Here is a 21,368-nt window from a genome sequence, read left to right on the forward strand (position 1 = left end):
ACCCAGCAGGATGGTGCTGGATTTGCTCTGGCCTGAGCTGGTGTCACTGGCATCTCAAATGTCTCATATGAGTAAATAATTTAGATTGCATTTATATCAACACAACGAGAGGAATAATAAATATTTATTGTATTTTGGCTGCCCTGGGCACCAACAATTCCATCTGGTTAATTCTCCCAGAGATGACACAGAGGCCAGAGACAAACTGGGATGTACCAAAGCCAGAAAACCAAAGATGAAGCAGGGAATTTTCTCCCTTTGTGTCCCACAGGTTTATTCTGATCAGGGTGATGAGGTTCCTGCCAATACATTAACTCATATTCTTCATCTCAGAAGAGAAGTGAGGAAGCAGAGGGCAGATTTAGGGCATCACCTGCTCTGGGTGCAGGAAAGAGCCACTCTCTCCATCTCACAAGGTTTTGGTCTCCTGTCCCCAGGGGCTGTGCAGAGTCAGAGCTGCAAACACCTCCCCTGGCTGTGTTACTGCACTCACTTGGACCCACATCACACTTCAAATTTAATATGATATCTGCTCAGCAGCAAGCAAACCCAGCTCTCTGCATATTCACACTCTGGAGACCTTCATGACAAAAACCTGGAGGGTGTCCAGGGGAGGGAATGGAGCTGGGAAAGGGTTCTGGAGCCCAGGAGAGGCTGAGGAGTTGGGAAAGGGGCTCAGCCTGGAGAAAAGGAGGCTCAGGGGGGACCCTGTGGCTCTGCACAACTCCCTGACAGGAGGGGACAGCCAGGGGGAGTTGGACTCTTGTCTTGGGGAACAAGTGCCAAAATGAGAGGGAACAGCCTCAAGCTCTCCCAGGAGAGGTTTAGGTTGGATATTAGGAATTTTTTTTCATGGGAAGGGTTGTAAAGAACTGGAACAGGCTGCCCAGGGCAGTGGTGGAGTCACCTTCCCTGGAAATGTTAAAAAGCACTTGGGGACAAGGTCTGATGGTGACCATGGTGGTGCTGCTGGTTGATTTGGCCTTGGTGATCTTAGAGGGCTTTTCCAACCTTAGCAATTTTGTGATTCTATGCAGCTGCAGTACCTGGGGGAGACTTCAGGGAAGTGAATTTTCCTGGTCCTTATATGCCACTGGGTTTTTAATGGGCAGGAGAGAAAAAGTCCAGAGCTCCTGTGTGAGCCCAAGAGGCAGACACACCCCCCTCTCCCCTGTCTCTGTGAAATCTTGCTCAACCCCAACCCACTCTCAGCTCTGGTACAGCAACTTATTCTTCAAATTGGTAACAAGTGCCTGCTCTGATCCATCGAATTAAAAATGGATAGCATATTATAGTTTGTCAAGTAAGAAACCAAAACATGCCATAAATATTTAATAGCACCATCTCTCCTGCTCTCCTCCCCCCCAACACTTGCTTTCTGACACTGTTTGTCAAAGCAGCAGGAACATGGAAATAGGATTTGCCTCTCCTTGTGAATTGCTGAGCTGCAGTAATTATCTGATTTTGGCACCTGTGATGGCTCAGTGGTGGGGACAGAGCTGCTCAGCCTTGCTCAGGGGTGGATGAACCTCCAGCAAGGGCATTTTCTGCAGGGATTTGTGGGTCTGCCCCACTGGGGCAGCTCCTGAGCAGCTCAGGGGTGGATGAACCTGCTCCAAGGGCAGTTTTCTGCAGGGATTTGTGGTTCTGCTCCACTGGGGCAGCTCCTGAGCAGCCCTGGGTGGCAGCTAAACCCAGGGAAATGGGGTGTGAGGCAGGGAAGGTGCTCACATCATGGGTAACATGGTCTTGAGGGACTCAGCTGTGTTTAGTGCAAATCCTGCAGGAGCCATGAGCTTTAATTTTTCCAGATTGGAGGGTTCAAATCTATGTTAACCATCTGGGGCAGGCTACTGGTGTGACTGTGCTTGTGAGGAGCCAAAAATCCACAAAAGAATGAGTAAGGAGATAAGGGGGGGGGGGGGGTGTGCTGAGGGCACAATTCCATTTTGACTCAATTATTTGGCAAATTGCTCCTAATTTGATGTTCTGCCTGCAGGGAAAAAAAGTGGTGCCCACTCTCTGAGTCATCTAAAGCCACCACACAAGTGACCCAGCCCCTGGTCACCTCCACATTTTGACATCTTGCTGAGGGACAGGTGCCCATGAGAAACTGGTACCAAAAGAAGTGAACATACGAGTTGTGGACGCTGCAGTTGTAGAAGACGAAGCTGGTGCTGGCAAAGGTCATCCCTGTTTCCTTGGACTTGAGCTGGAGCTGGACAATGTGATGGTCACCTGGGGGGGAAACATCAGGAGATGTTATAAAATCCTCCTACAGCCCAGCTCTCCCACAGGTAGAGCTCCAGCTTTTATGGGTGATGGAGTATGTCTGTACCACTGGAAAGTATTGTGCCTGGGAGGAGTCTGGAGGGTGACAACAGGTCTAATTTAAAAAAAATGTGGGGACTAAATTAATCAAATAGGAAAGCTAAGCTCAAAGAATGAGTGCAGATGTCTAGAATTCAGAGGACATTAAAATAGAATTTTGTCCTTGAAGTTGTTCCATGCTGCTGGTTTACTCAATGTTCCCAGAAAAAAGGGCATGGGGACATCCATGTTCACTCACCCCCAGCTCCATTCCCCTTGGGCTGCAAAGAGCCCATCCCAGGGTGAGAGATGGGGAATCCATTGCACTTCCAGAGGGATCCACCCATTTTTGTAGCAGACCCCTTTTCAGCTCAGCTCCTCCACACCATTTCCTCACCCCTTTTCCCTCTGCTCCCAAACTGAGCACTGAACTGCTGCTTCTTCAACTCAGACAGGGCAATCAGTGGGTGCAGCAATTGCAGTAATTTGCTGGGGAAGTGACACATTTAATTCAAGATTTACCTGGGTGGCTCTTTATAAAAGGGCACAGAGTGAAAGGACAAGGGGGAATGGCCTTGAACTGAAAGAGGGCAGATTTAGATGGGATATTAGGAGGAAATTATTCCCTGGGAGGGTGGGGAGGCCCTGGCACAGGGTGCCAAAGCAGCTGTGGCTGGCCCTGGATCCCTGGAATGTCCAAGGCCAGGTTGGATGGGGCTTGGAACAACCTGGGAGAGTGGAAGTGCCCTTGTCAGGGAATTGGAATGAGATGACCTTTCAGGCCCTTCCAAACTAAACCATCCTATAATTCTATTATTTCCCTCCTCACCTGAAAGATTCATTAATAAATGAGGCCAAACCAACCTTACAATGTGTCACAAGAACACCCAGTGCTCACTCACCCACCCTGGGGCACACTGAACACCTCTCTCTGCCAGTGCTCAGCTCTGCTGCCCATCTGCTCTGCCACATTTAACAACTCTGCCAGCCTCTGGAATATATTCTAAACCAGGATGTGAGGTTTGGATGGCCCCAAGTGTGACAGTCACAAATCCTTTGGTTCAAATCCAGCCTCTGGCACTGCAGGGAGGACTTGGTCTTTGCAGAGGTGCAGAGCAGCAGCTCTGAAGCTGAAACAAGCTGCAGACAAATCTCTCCCTCTTGTCCTGTCTCCACCTTTCACTGCTATTTTTGTTTGTTGGTTGGTGGTAGCCAGGGCTGGGACAGATGTCCACACCAAGGAAAGAATTTCTGGTACCTGTCTTGGCAAGCAAACATGACTGATAACTCAGTGGGACTTGAAAGTGGTGACAATCTCCTGGGAATTTGTTTTGGGACTGTAGTGTAGAGCACAGCAGCTGTGTGCAGCTCAGGGAGAGCAGAGATGATGGCAACACCTCATTTTCTGTGGTCTGAGGATCCCCAGAGGCAAATTTTACAGTAAATTTCCACAGCAAGCCAAGGACAAAAATTGGCAGCATCCTTTCTGTGTCTCATGGGGGTGATAGCAGGGTCAAGGTTTTTATAATAAGTCCCTGTAAGGAGCTACAGGAGTTCTTGAAATTTCCCAGAAAGTTTTGTTAGAAAAAAGTGCAGAAAGTTGTGGATAGGGGAAGCACCTTTGGGGACAAGGTACTTTTTTGTGCTGGATCACTATGGGAGAAGGAGGCAGAAGCAAACCTGCAAGAGCTGAATGCAGTAAAGGTCAGGAATTGAGACAGGAATTGAGACACAGATTTAAATCTGGGAGGAGCAGGGTGAAATTACAGCCAGGATTGTCCAGCTCTGCAGGAATTTCTGTCTGTTACACAGGATGGGATGTGTTGAGAGGCTGTACCCTTGGTGTGCAGCACCAGCCTGGCCAAAAGCAGAGGGAATATCCCACATCCACACCTTGTCTTTGCTGGAGAGTGCAGCTGCCACTCGGTGGCAGCCTCCAAACACCTCTCACATCACACAGAGCAGCACCTCAGGGCAGGTGCTGCAGCTTGTGGGAGTCCAGGATAATTCCCCTGGATTTCCCTGGATGCCTCAAGACCAGGGCAGGGGGCTCAGAGGCTTTGGCACAATGCCCAAGACCCTTGTGGGTTTGATTTAAGTCCCTGGAAAAAATTATCATCATTGCAGGAAGAATTACAAGTCACAAAAAATAAGTAGAGTATAAATTAGATTATTGGAAGGTAGAAAAGTGAATTTATGGTATTGTTTGTAATAAGAAGTTTAGAGCTAAGATGGAGGATTTGGGGTGTGGTATGTCTTTTTTTCTTCTTCATGTCATCCATCTTTTGAGTTAGTTTAGCACCTTTGGATTGGTTTGAGGGAACACTGGACAAGGCAATGTAAGGGTCATGTATTGGAAAGTGATTGTAAACATTAGGTATGTAATTTATAGTATAAAAGATAAGAGCTGCCCTCTGGCAGGCAGTGTGTGTGCCTTGAGCAGCGTGCTGGACAGATCTCTGTACCTCAGAGAAAGAATTCCTTAGGTAATAAACAATAAACAACATTGAAAACCTCAGAAAATTGATTCTGCCTCTTCTTCGGTGCCCGAGCTGGGAAAAACACGAACTCTGAAGCCACCAAATGTCCTGGTGAGAGGCATAAAGAGACCCCAAAGCTCAGGGCTTGTGAAACTCTGACTGCTGCTGCCACGGTGAGCTGCTCCAGCATCCCTCCTGCTCCCTGGGCTTTCCACACCCTCTCCTCAGCCTCTCAGGAGCCAAACCCTGCCTTGTCACGGTAATATATGATATGGTGTGATTAATGTAGAATAAATAATGTTTGTATGAATAAAATAATAATAATAAATAAAAAACCTCGGAAACCAAAAAGCGCGGATGGAGGGACAGAGATTGCTTCATCTCAACACTGTGACCGCCAACAAAAGCTGAAGAGCTCGGATTAACAAATAAATAGATGTAACCCCAAAAGGAGATGGCTCTCTGGAAAGTGTTCAGGAAACACCCAAGCGGTGAGCGCCCGACAAGTACCGGTGATTAAGATAATCAGAGCCATGGGGAAAATACATTTCAATGCCGTAAACCGAGATCTGCACTCATCATCGTCTCCCAGAATATGGTTTTTTCCAGCCCAACGCAGAGAAAGAAAACTACATGAATTTGCGAAACAACGAAAATGAAATGCTCCAGGCTAGGAAAAACTATAAAAACTGGGCTGACCAAGGTGGTTTTGTGAATATTGGGGGATTCGAAGCGATCCCGGGCTCGGCGCTGTCCTTTGAGATTGTGGCTATTGACTGTACCCCAGTCAAGAAATAAATAATCGCTTATTTTGATTATATTTAATTCGGCTGAATCTGTTTACAATCCATAACGTGGGGATGCTGGGTGTGGGGTGAGGATGGGAGGGAGGATGCTCACCGTTCTCTGTGATGATCTGGGGCACCTCCTTGGCAGCTGGAGAGATGCACTGGATCTGGCTGCCCACCACCAGCCCGTCCATCTCCGACAGGTCCTCGAAGGTGCAGTTGACTCCTGCTGACAGCTCCGGGACGTTGTAGGTCTCCAAGACCAGCTGCAGGCAAAGAGGGAGGGAGAGAAGAAGAGGCAGGGAAAAAAAAAAGGAGAACACTCAACCAAACAACTCCAGCAGGAGAGGATTCCAGGTCGGACAAAGAGCCTCTTGCTAGAGAGAGCATCCTCCTTCAGCAGAAAGCAGCGGCTCAGGAGAGGGAGGAGTGAGGAGGGCAGGGCAGGAGATGCTGGCACAGGTGGCAGTGGCTGTGCAGGGACACCTGCAGCGTGTCCCAGTGCTGGCTGGGCAGTGCAGGGCAGGGAGTGCTCACTGTCTGTCATGCAGGTGGCAGGTTAGGCAGGGAGTCTCTGGTCCCAGGGCTGTGCTGGCCCCCAGGGTTTCTGAGGAAGGTGACTGCTACTCACAAGAGGCACTCTGCAGACTCCAGAGAAACTGGAGCTTCCAGTCTAACCTCTACGGGCTGCTCTGCCAGCACCAGCAGGGGGGAGCACTCTGTCCCCAAGTTCCTGTGTGAGGAGAGTCTAGTTACAGCCTTCAGTCCACCACAAAAAACAGCCCTGTCTCTACAGCACAGAAACCTGCCCATCCCAACGAAGAGCCAGCTGGCTCCTCGTGCTATCCTGGGGTTCCATATGGAAATAAAGCCATGAAGGAAGTTTTGACAGAGTTTTTAGAGTTCACAGCACCGTCTGGCATTGCTCATGGTGATGGGGAAAGGAATCTCAGGGCTGGTTTCCACCATGCCCTTGCTTTGGAGGAGCACAGTCCTGCTGCCAGCTTCCCAAGCAAAGGTCCTGCCCCACAGCTCTCCATCACTGAGGGTCCTGCTCAACTCACCAGGTCATGCCTGAACAGAAGGGCACTCCAGGAGACTCCTAGAACCTGGTAATTGGTGTAAATTTAGTGTTTTTGTGACCAAACACTGGAGCCAAACACTCAGCACAGGCTCCAATGCAGATGCTCCCCACACTTGCCTCCTCCCTGAGCTGGCTGAGGCCCTTCTGAGGTGACAGCCACTGAAAGGAGGCACAGGTGCATGCTCAGGTGTTGTTTCTGCCAGCACAAAGAGCAGGGGTCAGTCCAGGTGACAAAGCAGGGCAGGATCAGAAGGTGACAGTGATCAGTGCTCCCACACACTTTTTCCTCCCTTAGGGTAAGTTGGAGATGTTTCTCCACACTGAGGACAACCAGGGAGAAAGGCTTAGCCCTGGATGCCATGGGAATGGCAATGGGAAAGGCAAATTTGTTTGTTTGTTTTTTGGTTTGTTTTTTTTTGGTTTTTTTTTTTTTTTTTTTTTTTTTTTTTTTGATGGGGAACAGGAAAAGGCTTTGGTTATTTGGATGGATTCAGCACTGAGGCTGAATCCATTCTCCCTGCTAGCAATGGAGAAGGGAATCTGTCCTCCTTAAGAAATCTCCCTCTGGGCATGGATGATGCAGGGGGAAGCTGTGCCATGCAGAAGATGACACTGGTGGGCAGACCAGTGCTTGGCCACAAACCCCATGAGCCAGTGCACACCCTGAGCAGACAAATCCTACATCCCACACTCCTGGAACAGCATGGAAAGCATGGAGCCTTCCCCCAGCAAGCAGAGCAGCAGCCCTGGGCTGAAACAGACTCAGGTAAGATCTTCCAAGACACTAAAATTTAGAAATATGGCTGACCAAACACCTGCTCTGCCTCCATGGGTAAAAATTCACTGATGTTTTGCTAGAACTCAAGAGTCAAGCATTCTAGAGATTTGCTAAGGATCCCATGAACCCTCTGTTTGTTCCCCTCCTGGTTTGCCTGTGGTGACAGGATGAGCTGGGTCACCACTTCAGCTAGGACTGGGCTGAGACTTGCATCAAATTCCCATGCAGATTGTTGGGTAACAAATGATGGCAACTTCTGATCTCAGCAGCTCTGGGCTGACTCACCCTGGGAGTAACCCAGAGGTAAAGGTCTCTTATTCTGTTTTCATTTTCAGTCACCCCGAGCCAGCCAGTCCCCCAAGATTTATTCCAACATGAAAGAATTCAACAGCTACTGAGAGAATACAGAAAAGAAACCTTGAACTCCCAAAAGAACAAAGAACTTAAGATGTCTCAGATCAGTTTTGTTTGAAGCCTGGGGAAAGTAAAGTCACAGCAAAGTTAAGAGGCTGAAACAAAGCAGCAATGATTGGACATGCAGGCTTTGAAAAGCTGATTTCATTATCCCTGGAGAAATCCAAACCTGTCACCTGGAAGGTGTCTGGCAGCTGCACCCTGAGCAATTCCATTTAGACCTTTCAGGGTGTGGGGCTATTGCCCAACTGGTCTAGAGAGGGAGATTTTAGGTCCTGGGTTACCAACCTAATTGCAGCCCAAATTAGCATGGTCAAAAAGACATAGCACTGGTAGTCTGAGAGAAATGGGATTTTGTCACCTCTTGGAGCCTTTTTTGGGGATGTTCAGGCTCATCTGGCAGCATTCACTGTGTGGTTTCCTTAGCTGCTGCCTGAGTAGCTCATGGCCAGAAAGGTTAAACCTTGTGGTGTGGAAGGTCACAGGAGACAGAGAGCCTTGGGTTCCTCTGCACAGCATCCTGCCTCTCTGTCCTGCATGCTAGTGCTGGAGCAGGATGGAGTATTTATTAGGAGGTGTTTCCATCCAAAATGATAGGAACTTGGAGCTCACAGAAATAATTAATATCCTCCTTCACTTGGCTTTCTTCTAGAAATCAATTTCTAATGGTGAAAATGTCCCTTGCCTGAAGTTATTTAATGAATTCTTCTCCCAGGTCAGCACACAACACTTGCAGGACACAGAGTCCCTTCAGACCTGGCCTCACAGACTCTTCCTAGTCCATTTCTAGACTTCTAAACAGATAATAACCAATGCCAAAATGCCCTCCTGTGTCAAATTTTCCCCTGTGCCAGAAGAGCTGCCGGGGAAGTCAAGGTCATCTAGAGAACCTTTGCTGCCAGTCCTTCCCACCGAATCCCTGTCTCTGCCATGCTTCACGGGCAGGTTGGAGCCGAGGAGAGGGGCAGGGGGCTGTGATTCCTCACCAGAACGTTGTACTGGGACACGGAGATGTTGTTGGGGTGCACGGTGAGGCGCACGCACTGCTTCATCTCGGAGGCGAATCTGCGCGGCTCGCTGGAGCGCTCGCACCGCTCCTTCCGCGTGCACCTGGGGAGAGCAGAGGCACAGGTGAGCACAGGGCCTGGGCTGCAGGGCAGGATGTGGCCAGAAATGTGTCTTCTGTCCCCATCTATGGGTGGGGCAGCGCCCCTGACCTCCTGGCACACATTATCTGCTCATGGGCATCTTTAAACCAGCTGGGCAATCATCTTTATCTTCCCACAGCCCATCCTCCCTCCAGGAGATATCTTCTGTTCATGGCCACTGAGTCCCAGGGCATGGCTGAGAAAATTCCATCATCCCACTGGGAGATGCTGCAGCCAGGGCAGGAGCCAAGCCTTTCCTACCCAGAGAAAAGCAGATTTGGAACACCAGAGCAGCCTTTTCCACTGGATTCCAGAGGAAAACCAGACCCTCCTACATCATCACTGGACCTTCAGAGGAAAACTACACCTTTCCAGAGGATTGTTTTGATTGGCAAAGTAGGATGTGACCAGCAGTATGTATTTTATCACTTTTTAAACCAGGTGAGGCAGTGATCTTTATCTCTGGGGGAGATATCTTCTGTTAATGGGCCAGGGATTAAAACCAGGTTGGGCAGTTTTCTTTATCTTTTCCACAAACTATTCTCCCTCCAGGAGATATCGCCTGTTAATGGTCATTGAGTACCAGTGCATGACTGGTAAAATTCCATCATCCCATTCTACAGACCCTTGCACATCATCCCTGGAGCTTCAGAGGAAACTGCACCTTCTCCAGGAGCACTGCTCCAGCTGAGCCACATCTGCCCCTGCAGGAGGATGCAGCACCATGGAATGGGACTGTGCCACCACCCTGACTGACTGACTGTGCCAGCTTGGATTCTGACTCTGGCAGGGTTGGGATTGTTCTGTGTAATACTGCATTGCTATTGGAATTTTCCTAGGAAAGAACTGTTATTCCTAATTCCCATCTCTTTGCCTGAGAGCCCCTTAATTTCCAAATGATAATAATTTGAAGGGAGGGGGTTTCCATTCTCCATTTCAAACAGAAGCTCCTGTCCTTCTTGGCACACACCTGTTTTTCAAACCAGGACACCCAGAGCCAGCCTGGGGACAGCTCTGGGGTTGGCAGCAGCAAGCAGAGTGGATAGAAAGTGTTGGGAAGGATGAGGAATTGACAAGAAGGTCTTACAGATATGTATGTTTAACAGAAAGATTTTTGAATGTAGAATCTGAAAAAGGTACAGAGATGATAGCAAGTTTTGATGTAGAAGAAAAAAATTGCTGAGTGAGTATTAATGGGTAACTAAGAAGGCAAAGGGCAAGTGAGTTGGAAGGGGCTTTTATGACTTAGTGCAAAGGATAAATCCACTTCAAACAAAAGATGTTTTTACCAAGCAAAAAGAATTTCACAGACAAACAAAAATGCCATGTTGCAAGTAGGGAAAAGATCTCAGAATTTTCCACTGCAAGAAAACTAAAAAACAACTTCTAGCTTAAACTGTAACATATTAACCTTTTGTGATTGGAAAATTGTAACATGAACATGGTAATGTTAGTAGGTATGATAGCCTATAGGTGATAGTAAAGGTATTGATTGGTTGTCATGTTTTAAGATGCTCTGTAATGAAAAGTATATAATGCATTGTAACTGAACCTTAAAGAAGCTTTCAGACTAACCCACAGCTGTGGCTGAAAAGGATGTGGGCAGAGCTCTTGTCACCCACAACCCATAAATTGCTGCATCATTTTAATACAATAAACAGCATTTTAAAGAGCTCACCTGGAGTTCCACATCCCTCATTTTTAAACTCTTACAAGAAACTCAGCTCTGTGCTGTTTGAGACAGAAAATCACGCTTGTGCCCTTAGCACACTCCGGCTCGTGGAATTACAGAGGAGCTGCAAGGGATCATCCTTGGATCATCAAGGACATTCCCAAGAGTCCCTCCACATGTCTGAGAGCATCAGCTCTGCTGCTGGCAGCTGTGGGACTGCTCAAGCAGGCTGGGGAGCTCCAAGGAACATGTAAGAGGATGGAGGATGAAAGGCTCATCCCCTCTGCAGAACAACAGGTCCACTCACACAACAGGTCCAGCACAACCTTCCCAAACCCCCAGCCCTTCAAACCCTCCTGTCCAAGGGCTGTGGGACACCTCAGGCAGGGCTGTTCTTGTAGAGAAGCTGTGCACAGCCTGTGGTTTTTGTCTCTCCTGAGGATGCTGTACACCTTTGGTGCCTCTGGGTACCTCACCTCTAGGATGGGGACACCCCCCCAAGCAGTTGTCCCTGCAGATTAAAGAGTTTTTTTGCATCTGGTTTGAAAATGATAGAAGTGCTGAGAGTTGAATCTTAAAAACTTAGGAGTTCCCAGTAAGTGACAGCTCAGTGAAATTTTGGGTGCACACACCTGGGCTGCTCAAATGCATGAAGTTCACACCACCCACTAAATGTTGATGTTTTCAGTCACTCCCCCTCTTCTCACCTGTGTGGTGCAAACACAACCCAGAAAAGTGGATTGGTGCCTGTTTGCCCTGTTCCCACCCAGGTTTGCACTTGTTTAGCATAAACCACATCTGTATTTCTCTCCACACACACTGCCAAGGCCATTGCTTCAAGGAAGGTGTCTGCCTGGAAATGCATAGGGTTAATCCAAAAGGACAGCTCCAGCTGCATGCCAATTACCTTCTGCCATTAAGTTAATGTTATGGACTTGCACAGGGTGTCTTCCATGGATTTTGTTATTAGCAGTGCTATTACACCCCATTAAAAAGAGCTATAAAGGCTTAAGTGTGGATGTTAAATTATTCACCCACTCCCAGATCTCTGAGTCTCACTTTTGAGAGAACCTGGGGGCTTCTGAAGCTCCAAGATCACCCCTCAGCATCCCTACTCCTGGGAGCAGAGACTGTACCCTTGAGCATGGGGATTTGCAGATGAGGATCCATGGAAACAAATTCCAAAAACTCAATATATGGTAAAACCAAATGTTACAAAGCTTGGGGCAGCCTAAAATTTCAGGGCTTGGCTTCTCTGTGTGACTGATTCCAGATGAAGTTAACACCCCAACTACAAACTCCAATTTCTCCAACTTTCTGGCAGAGGAAAGTTTTGTATTTCCAGAGGCAGGATCCATAAAGGGATATTTTGGCCATTTCCAACACACTTTGCAGGTTTGAGAGAGGAAAAGCAGCACTGCAGCTCCTGCTCTCTGTTCCCCAGGAGCCCTCATCCCATTAAATCTCCTCTGCCACTGCCACATGCTGGATCAGGAGTTTTAAATGGGCACTCTCCAGAGGGTTGGACCAATAGCCCATTAAATATCCCCAAAACTATAAGTTCCCCATGGTGGCACAAAAGCCAAAAGGCAAAATGCTGGCCTGAGATTTTTCCAAGCACTTCCATAAGACAAACAGCCACAGAAATCCCATTAAAGCTCAGCAGGGTGTGGGAACTCCTCCCCTGGGAATAGCTTGGAAGGGAAATCTTTTTGGGCTCAGGACAAAAACACAAGTGCTCAAATTCTTCAAGATGTTCTATTATCTCTCATTTGCTTCCTTCAGCTGCAGCACAACAGAAATATCTGGATTTTCTAAAATTAAACAGGCAGATATCCAAGCTGAGTTCAAATCTATGGATATGGAAAGTGGTTTACATTCCCAATCCCACCACTGAGCAGGAATATAATAATTCACATTTTACCTGCTGTTTACAGGTCATACACATTTAAACATGTCATTTTTCAGACCAAACTCTCACTTTATATTAGACTGATGTGCCTTGCAGCCTTGATATCTGCCATGAGGTGAAAATAATGCCATCCAAATAATGAATTTATGAAAAACCAAACCAAACTAAGCCTGGGTTTAATGTAATGTTAAGGCTGCTGTGTCAGGGTCTCAGGAATTAGGGACTGCCAGACTGAAAGCAGCTTCTGGACTTCCAAATCTGCTCCCTGCACTCACACACTGCTGGCCAGGCTTTAATTACAGGATCACAGGTTATTATTCCTTTTTCCCACGGTGACCTCAATTCTGCCACTTCTTCACTTTCACTGTCTGACTTTTTCAATGCAGTTCCTCAGCTGGAAAAGCCCTAAATACCTGTGCCTGGTGCTCCAGTCTGATGGTGGGGGAGATCTGCTGAGCTGGGTTCTGGGGCTGAGACCCCAGGTGAGTGAGCACAGCTGCTCCAGGAATCAAACCTGAAGGGATGGAGCCACCTGCCAGCGGGTTTGGCAGGTTTGTGAATAAAGAAAGGAGTGATGGTGGCTCTTCTCCTGAGCATTTTGTCTGTGGTTTCCTCCATCTCTCTCCCATGACCACCTTTTCTCTCCTAAGCTGGAGCATCCTGTGGGTTCACACGTCAGAACCTGCAGCTGAGGTTCTCCAGAGGCAGAACATGGTGGGTTTTCCTCTGATGGATTACCCTGAAGGAAGGGAGATTTAAGCTGGATATTATGAAAAAATTCTTTACTCAGAGGGTGGTGAGGCCCTGGCACAGGGCGCTCAGAAAATCTGTGTCTGCCCCATCCCTTGAAGTGTCCAGGGTTGCATGAGGCTCAGAGCAACCTTGCCCATGGTAGGGGGTGGAACTGGATGATTTTTAATGTCCCTTCCAACCCAAAAACCTTCTGTGATCCTGCAATTCAGGTGAGCAGAAAAGAATCCCTGACATAAAGAAACCTTCTCCCTCCAGCCTCCCTCTGCACCACCAAAAACGTTCTGCCCTCCCCAAAGAGAGCAAGAAACAGCAGAGAAAATTGTTCCAACATGTGCAGAGGAAAGTCTTTCCCTCCAGCACCAGTCTCAAATCCCTGGGTGGTGAAGGCTGGGAACAAAAGTGACAAAGGATCACAGAAGGCATCTGCCCAGAGGGGACATGGCAGCCCCAGAAGTTCAGCAAACTGTAAATAAAGGCAAATTGGACTTTTAATAAATTAGTACTTCCAGTCACAAAACCCTGCCTATAAAAGTGATCACCTGGAAGGCAGCAAGCTGCACTCAGCAGCTGGGCTGAGGGATAATGAAATATCCTGACCCCAACTCATCATTTCTGCTGTCTCTGGTGACAGTCATTGTCTATCTTGGGCCCTGTGACTGTCACCTGGTGAGTTTATTATTGTTTATATAACATAAAACCCCTTTTACTGCCAAATTTGCTTTAATAAAATATCTGCACCCCCAGCATCCCTTACACTTTCACTGCCACATTCCCTAATTCCCTGCTGGTCACTCCATAACTGGGTGATGTGCAGCTCCCACCCAGTGGCACCACATTCCACTTCAGGCCCCTAAAACAGCATCTCCCACCTCTGAGCATGTTTTGATTGTGGTACAGACACCACACTTGTCTGGATGTCTCAGCAGCAGCTGCTCTTTCATTATCAACTGTGTCTTTAGCAATTCCAAGTGTCCTGCTTTGTCCAAAGCCATTAACACAAACACTGAGGAGCTGCTCCTACCACTGAACCACCAGGAATTGTATTTCTTCCTCATCTCCCATTAAGAATAAACACCACTGGTGCTCACCCTCTGCTCACCAGCCACCAACCAATTATTTTAAATTATTTTGATAATGTTAAATTAATACTTTCTGCTTCTCTCATGTCTCTCCCACCAGAATTTCAGAGGGCTTTGCCTGCAGCTAATTAAACTTCAGCATGAGGTTGGAATTAGCAGGCAGAAGCAGGAAAGTGAGGCACAGACTGAGAGCAGGGAAAGGTGGAGGTCCTGGTTTGGGATATAAGAAATCATCATTAAATCCCTAAATTAGGGACCAAAATCTGGGGCCACACCCTGCAAACTCAGGCACCTCTGGAGGGATGGGAAGGGTTTTTCTGCTTTGCTGGGGCTTAGTCAAAACAAGCCCAGACTCTCAGTGAAGACACATCTCCACCATCCTGTTGTAGACAAAAAACCCCAAGCCACCACCCTACACACAAAAACCCCTCCAAGCCCCCATAAAAATTATCTTTATTTTTTTACCTGACCAAGCCTTGCTTGCTCATAACCACAGCTCTTGAAAAAGGAGAATATTTGGATTCTGTTTTATTTTTTTCCCCACAATTTCCCAAGAAGCAGATTAAAATATCCAACTTTTTGAATGTGAGACCCAAAAAAGTCAGTTTTCTGGCAATGGAGAAGTTTCCATTGTGTTATCTGCAATCTTGTTAATTAATAACAAATTTCAAGATAAAAGAGTGGAGATTGGATCTGATCAGAAATTGCTACTCAAAACAGAGTATATGGGGGCTTTTTACAAGTGGCAATTAGCACACAAATATTTATTTTTTTTAGGGGAAAAATAAAATACCATCAAAAATTTTTAATTCCCAGAAATAAATTATAAAGAAATTAATCCTTTTTGGACAAACCTCACAATTTGATATACACAACAGTTTTCTCTTGATTCTGGGTGTTCAGGTGGGTTCTCAGGGAAGGAGAGGGATGTGAAAAATCTGTGCTTGATGGCAAAACTCAGAGACAACTCAATGGTTTGAGCCACCCCATCAACCCCAAATGACACCTTTCCACCACCTCCAAACAGGTAATTTGCTGGAATCACTCTTTTGCAAAAGGTTTTGACATTTCAGCTTTCCTTTCTTCTTCTAAACAGTGACATTTCCTTCAGGGGATGAATTCTCTCACTCTCTGATGGAAACATCTCAGCCCCCCTTTCCTCACACCTTCCATGCAGTTCTAGGGGTGGCAATCCCAGTCACACCAGTGAGGAAGGGTGGGATGTTTTGGTAGGATACAAGTTTTCATGTTGGAATTCCCATTTTCATCCCCAGACTGTTTATTCCTAAGCTTTTTTGTGGTGTAGGGTCCCTCCACTTGGGCAAGGTAGAGATCCCAATCCTCACCTCTTCCCAGTGGTGTGTTTTCATTATTTTTTTCACCTCTCTTTAGTTTTTCCCCTTAAAATTCAACCTATTCCCTTCTTTTTTTCCTCATTAACACCACCACCTCCTTTCTAGGTTTGTTGGATAGAGACATAAAAAAAAAAAAATTCAAGAGGAAGCTACAGAAGATGTAGGGAGACTTCCAGCGAAATCTGATTTAGGTCTCAGCTGGAAGATCATGAGTTGTCCCACCTGTCCTGGATCAAGACAGGGTAAGAGACAATGATTTTCCATTTCTCCCATCTCATCATCTCCAAGGGAATATCTGAGAATTCCCAGCCTGGCCAGAGCCCACGGCAAGCCAGGCTGTTCCTGCAGGTGAGATTCAAACTGGAAAAATGGAACAGAACAACAAATTGGGAACGTGAAATCTAGGAGGGGGTGCAGGCATGACCTGGTAGCAGCTGTCCTTGTGCCTGAAGGGAAGGATTTGGGGATGTACCAGCCCTGGAAGTGTCCAAGGCCAGGGTGGACACTGGGTTTGGGACAGTGGAAGGTGTCCCTGGCATGGCAGGGGTGGCACTGGATGGGCTTTAAGCCAATTCAAACCCTTCTGTGATTCTCTGATTCCTACAAAATGAAATAACAGAAACAGCAACCTTTTGTCAAATCTTTGGTCTTGCAGCACAGCAAAACTTTTATCCTGGGCAAAGCTGGAGCAGCACAGACCCTAGGAGGTGACAGAGGGATTTCTGGCACTGCTGCAACCCTTGGGTTTCCCCCTCTCTCCACAAAGCCCCAGCTCCTGGCAGAGGGCACAAAGAGGCTGAAATCCCACAGGATGCTCAGACCACCCTGCCAGCATCACTGGGAGCTCTGTCCCTGCCCCAGGGGATGGACCCCTGGAGGAACTGGGTCTGGGATGCCTTTTGGAAGGAGAACAGCAGAGGGAGCTCAGTGGAAGCCAAGTACAATGGCATTTTCAGGCAGGACTGGGACAGGAGTTTCCCGGCTCAGTCTCATCAGCCTGGCCCCTCTTTCAGCATGCCATGCAATGTCACAGCTCCCTTCCTTACTGGGGAAAAGATTTTTGATTTCCCAGTCGGAAAGAAGGGTGAGAACAGAGCAGTTAAAAGAATCTGGGGATGGATTAAGAGGTTTGTTTAAGCCCGAGTCTGACCAATGTGCAGAGCCAGGTTTGGGTCTCCTGAGGTGACTTTGTCACCAGGGGAGAGCAAGGCTGGGGAAGGAGGGAGCAGCTGAAATTTGCCTTTCCCTCTGCTGCAGCCAAAGCAATTTTCTGGCTGGAGCCAGGGAAAGGGAGAAGATTCAGTCCCAATTGCATGTAAAGTTTAAGGTCAGTTTTAGCAATGTTTTGACATTTCCAGGTTCCCTCGGGGTCCTGAGAACAGGAATGCCATAAATGTCGAGACACAGACATTACTGACCTTAAACTTTACACGGCCATGTGGTGACTACCCCACTCCCTCCTGCTCTCTCCTTTTGGCCTCCAGGCTGCCCAGGGCATGGCTGAAATTTAGCTCTCCCTGGCACCAAGAAGTTAAATTTGACCAACTGCCCAGGATACTTCATTCTGGGCAGGAAGGCAGGAGATGCTCTAAGAAAAGTGACAAATTTGAGCTGGGATAATGCACAGAGTTATTGCTGTAGAATGTGTCCTGGTGGTGAGGAGCTTTCTCAGAAAGTGTATCTGAGGAAGGAATCGAATCCTTTCATTTTTGGCTCTAACCACAAACAGGCTCAACTCCCCAAAAGCTGCTTGTTTGGGCATCAAATATGAACTGGACAAAAAAGGAAAAGACACCCCAAAGGGGGGAAAAGCCACTGGGGAAAGTAAAAGCTGTAGGGTCTATAATAGGTGCTAGAAGAGGTCAGTGGATTTTTCCAAAGCGACCTGGAAGAAGAAACTCAAAAAATCTGGAATTCACTCTTTGGAGCTTTGCATCTCCCTAGGCAGTTTTTAAGGGACCACAAAAAGTTTCAGACCAGCATCCAAAGCTCATCCTGCTGCCCTTCTCTGAGTCCCAGCAGGGCAGTCCTGGGGTGAAGGAGCAGATCCCCATCCTTGTCCTCGGGCTGCAGTTTGGGGAGAGAAACGCTGCCCTGCCAAAGCTCCTCTCCCCGGCACCACCGCCCCTGTCACTTGGCCAAACGGAGCGAGGCTGCTAATTGCTCTGCCTGCTAATCTATTCTAATGCATGGTAATAGAAGCCGAGTTTCTGCCCTGATAACTCCGCCGGATTACTCTGCGGAGCCGCAATCCCCCCGCCCGACCCTTATCTCTGTCCCCAGGTGGGTTCCTCCCTCCATCCCCAATTGTGCGAGCGCACCCCGCATCCCCACGGGGCGTGGGTGCAAGGGATTTACTGCTGCCTCTCCCGCCCTACACAGCCCAGCGCTGCCCCAACAGCATCCCTCCCCCCTGCTCTGGGGGATTTCACACCCCTTCTCCTTTCCCCCGAGCCCCCCTCCCCAAATTTCCAGATTGCGGGTTGTTTTAGCCCTGCTCATCACCCCTAAAGGAGGCGCATTAAATGCGACCTGCTGCCGAGTTCCAGGGCTGGACAAAGGTTCAGAGGTGTCCCCAAATTGCCAGCCCAGCTCAGGCATGGCCAGGGAGGAGAGATTTGAGTGTACAGATGTGTTCACCTCTGCAGGCATCGGGGGCTCATCCAGCCTGGGAACGTTTCACATGCAAATCCCTGGAAATCGGGACCCTTTGTTGGGGATGGGAAATCGTTTGCTGGCACAAGGAGGGGGAGGAGGGTGTGGGAATGAGGGTGAGGGTCTGTGGAAGGTGATGTTGAAATCCACTCCTCAGATGGTTGTTATGGGAAAAGTGGAGTTTGTGAATTTATGGATAAGTGGAGTTCCTCCATGAATTTATGGGTAAGTGGAGTTCCTCTGTGAATCACAGGATCACGGACTCATGGAAAGGCTTGGGTGGGACGGGACATTAAAGATCATCCAGTCCAGCCCCCTGCCATGGGCAGGAACCTTTCCACCACACCAGGGTGCTCCAAGCCTCATCCAACCCTGGACACTTGCAGGGATCCAGGGGCAGCCACAGCTTCTCTGGGCACCCTGTGCCAGGGCCTGCCCACCCTCACAGCCATTCCTAAAATCCATTCCTAAATCATTTCCTGCTGTAGAAGCAGCCTGAAAACAGCCAGCAGCACCTGTGTGTGATATCTGGGAGGATGGGGATCTCCTGCCTCCATCCTCTGACCCTTCCCAACCTCCTGCAAAGGTCAAAGACACAAGGACAGGACATTTCTGAAGCTGCAGGGTCTCTGCTTTGCTGCCCATTCAATCACAGCCCTCCAGGTCCTTTTGCTGCTGAATTTACCAGGCACAACACGAGCCTGGGAGCTTAAAGCAGGAGGAGAATCCCAGAGCACAAAAATCACAAGCAGGAGGCAGAACTCGAGGCAAAGGCATGAGAACTGCAGTCAGTCCATGGCACTGAGGTGGTCCACAAGAAAGGAATCACAGGAATCTGCCTGGAATTTGATTTTGCCATCTGTCTGTGAAAGGCTGAGCTTCAAATGAAGATGGAAAAACCCCTGAAGGCTCAGCTTCAGCTGAATGCTACCTGGGTAATACAAGCTCCTGTCTCTCAGGAGGCAGCAAAATAACTTCCCTTGCACTGAATTCACTTTAGAGTCGTTTTAAAGAAAATTAAAAGAAGAAGAAAGCGAGAGAAAGGGAACAAGGTTGCTAGATAAGGCAAGTAATTAATGAACAAAATGACTTTTCCCAGAGAGCATCCTATCATGGTGCTTTCTATTCATGCTAATAATATTTGTGAGTGTCTTCCCCAGAACCTGGGTAGATAACACCTACACTCTCCCGTGCTCCTACATGCTCTCCTCTGCAAGGGCTGATGCAAATAATCTCTTCAGAGGGGCTGAGGCTCTTTGTTCCTGGCCTGATTCAGAGCAGCATCCCTGAATTCCTCCTGGGAGCTTCTTTCGAGTAACTCCAAGGGAATTAATTTGGTGTTTTCCCTGTCACTGTGGCCCAAATGCCAAATATCTGTTGGTGATGATGATGGGAGGTGCCCTTGCCTTCAGAAAGGTCAAATTTGGGGTGTGCTGCTCAGAGATTGGGGCTGATCAGTGGTGCTGAGGCTTCCTCAGGACTGCAGTGATGTCCTCCAGGTGGGAGGGCTTGGTGCCACTTCAGCCTTGTCTCTTAAAAGGAAAATGAGAAATGAGAACACAGAAAAACATCTGTGTTCAAGGAGGTTTTCCAGAAGGTCAGGGAGCCATGGGAAGTGCACTGTAAGGAGTCCCCACTCACAGTCACTGAATCCCTGCCAGGCTCAGCCAGCACCTCATTTAATTGCTCTTTTGCTGTCAGCATCTGCTGTCCTGCCTTGGGGGAGCACAGCAAGAAGAGAGAAAACATTCCCAGTCTAGACTGAACAGTCTGGACACTTTTCAGCCATATCCTCCACTCCTGGACACCCCCTGAGAAGTTTTATCCAGAAAGGTTCAAGGCAGAGGGGATCCCACAGAGTTTCTCAAACCAGATTATCTCAACCCACTGCTCTTTTTGATCTTTATCAACATCTCTGTTTTCACACCTCTGATAAGCTCCTTTCCTCTTCCTTATCCATCCATCCATCCATGATCCATCCATCCATCATCCATCCTTCTATCATCCATCCATGATGCATCCATCCATCCATCCATCCATCCATCCATCCATCCATCCATCATCCATCCATCATCCATCCATCCATCATCCATCCATCCATCCATCCATCCATCCATCCATCCATCCATCCATCATCCATCCATCATCCATCCTTGATCCATCCATCCATCCATCCATCCATCCATCCATCCATCCATCCATCCATCCATCATCCATCCATCCATCCATCCATCATCCATCCTTGATCCATCCATCCATCCATCCATCCATCCATCCATCCATCCATCCATCCATCATCCATCCATCCATCCATCCATCCATCCATCCATCCATCATCCATCCATCCATCCATCCATCCATCCATCCATCCATCCATCATCCATCCATCCATCCATCCATCCATCCATCCATCCATCCATCCATCATCCATCCATCATCCATTCATCCATCCATCCATCCATCCATCCATCCATCCATCCATCCATCATCCATCCATCCATCCATCATCCATCCTTCTATCATCCATCCATCATCCATCCATCATCCATCCATCATCCATCCATCCATCCATCATCCATCCTTCTATCATCCATCCATCATCCATCCATCATCCATCCATCCATCCATCATCCATCCATCCATCCATCCATCCATCCATCCATCCATCCATCCATCCATCATCCATCCATCCATCCATCATCCATCCATCATCCATCCATCCATCCATCATCCATCCATCCATCCATCATCCATCCATCATCCATCCATCCATCCATCCATCCATCCATCCATCCATCCATCATCCATCCATCCATCCATCCATCCATCCATCCATCCATCCATCCCTCCCTCTGCCCATGTCCCCCAGCTCTGATGGATGCTGTAACTCCAGTATTTGCTCCTGGCAGAGACAATTCCTCCTTTTGGGCCCAGACTTTT

At 48.0% G+C, this 21,368-nt stretch overlaps 1 protein-coding gene across 3 annotated transcripts in view; it reads right to left on the reverse strand.

Annotated features, from left to right (window-relative positions):
* Positions 1-21,368, reverse strand: part of PLXNA4 (plexin A4) — a 424,069-nt gene that overhangs the window by 100,303 nt on the left and 302,398 nt on the right. For all 3 annotated transcript variants that reach the window (XM_079303970.1, XM_079303969.1, XM_079303971.1), the window contains 3 exons: positions 8,841-8,964; positions 5,691-5,844; positions 2,139-2,238 (listed from right to left, as the gene is read on the reverse strand). In XM_079303970.1, coding sequence (XP_079160096.1) covers positions 2,139-2,238; positions 5,691-5,844; positions 8,841-8,964 — 378 coding nt within the window. The remainder of the gene's footprint in view (positions 1-2,138; positions 2,239-5,690; positions 5,845-8,840; positions 8,965-21,368) is intronic.

This window comes from Erithacus rubecula (assembly GCF_903797595.1).
Source record: "Erithacus rubecula genome assembly, chromosome: 4".
Lineage (NCBI taxonomy): Eukaryota > Metazoa > Chordata > Aves > Passeriformes > Muscicapidae > Erithacus > Erithacus rubecula.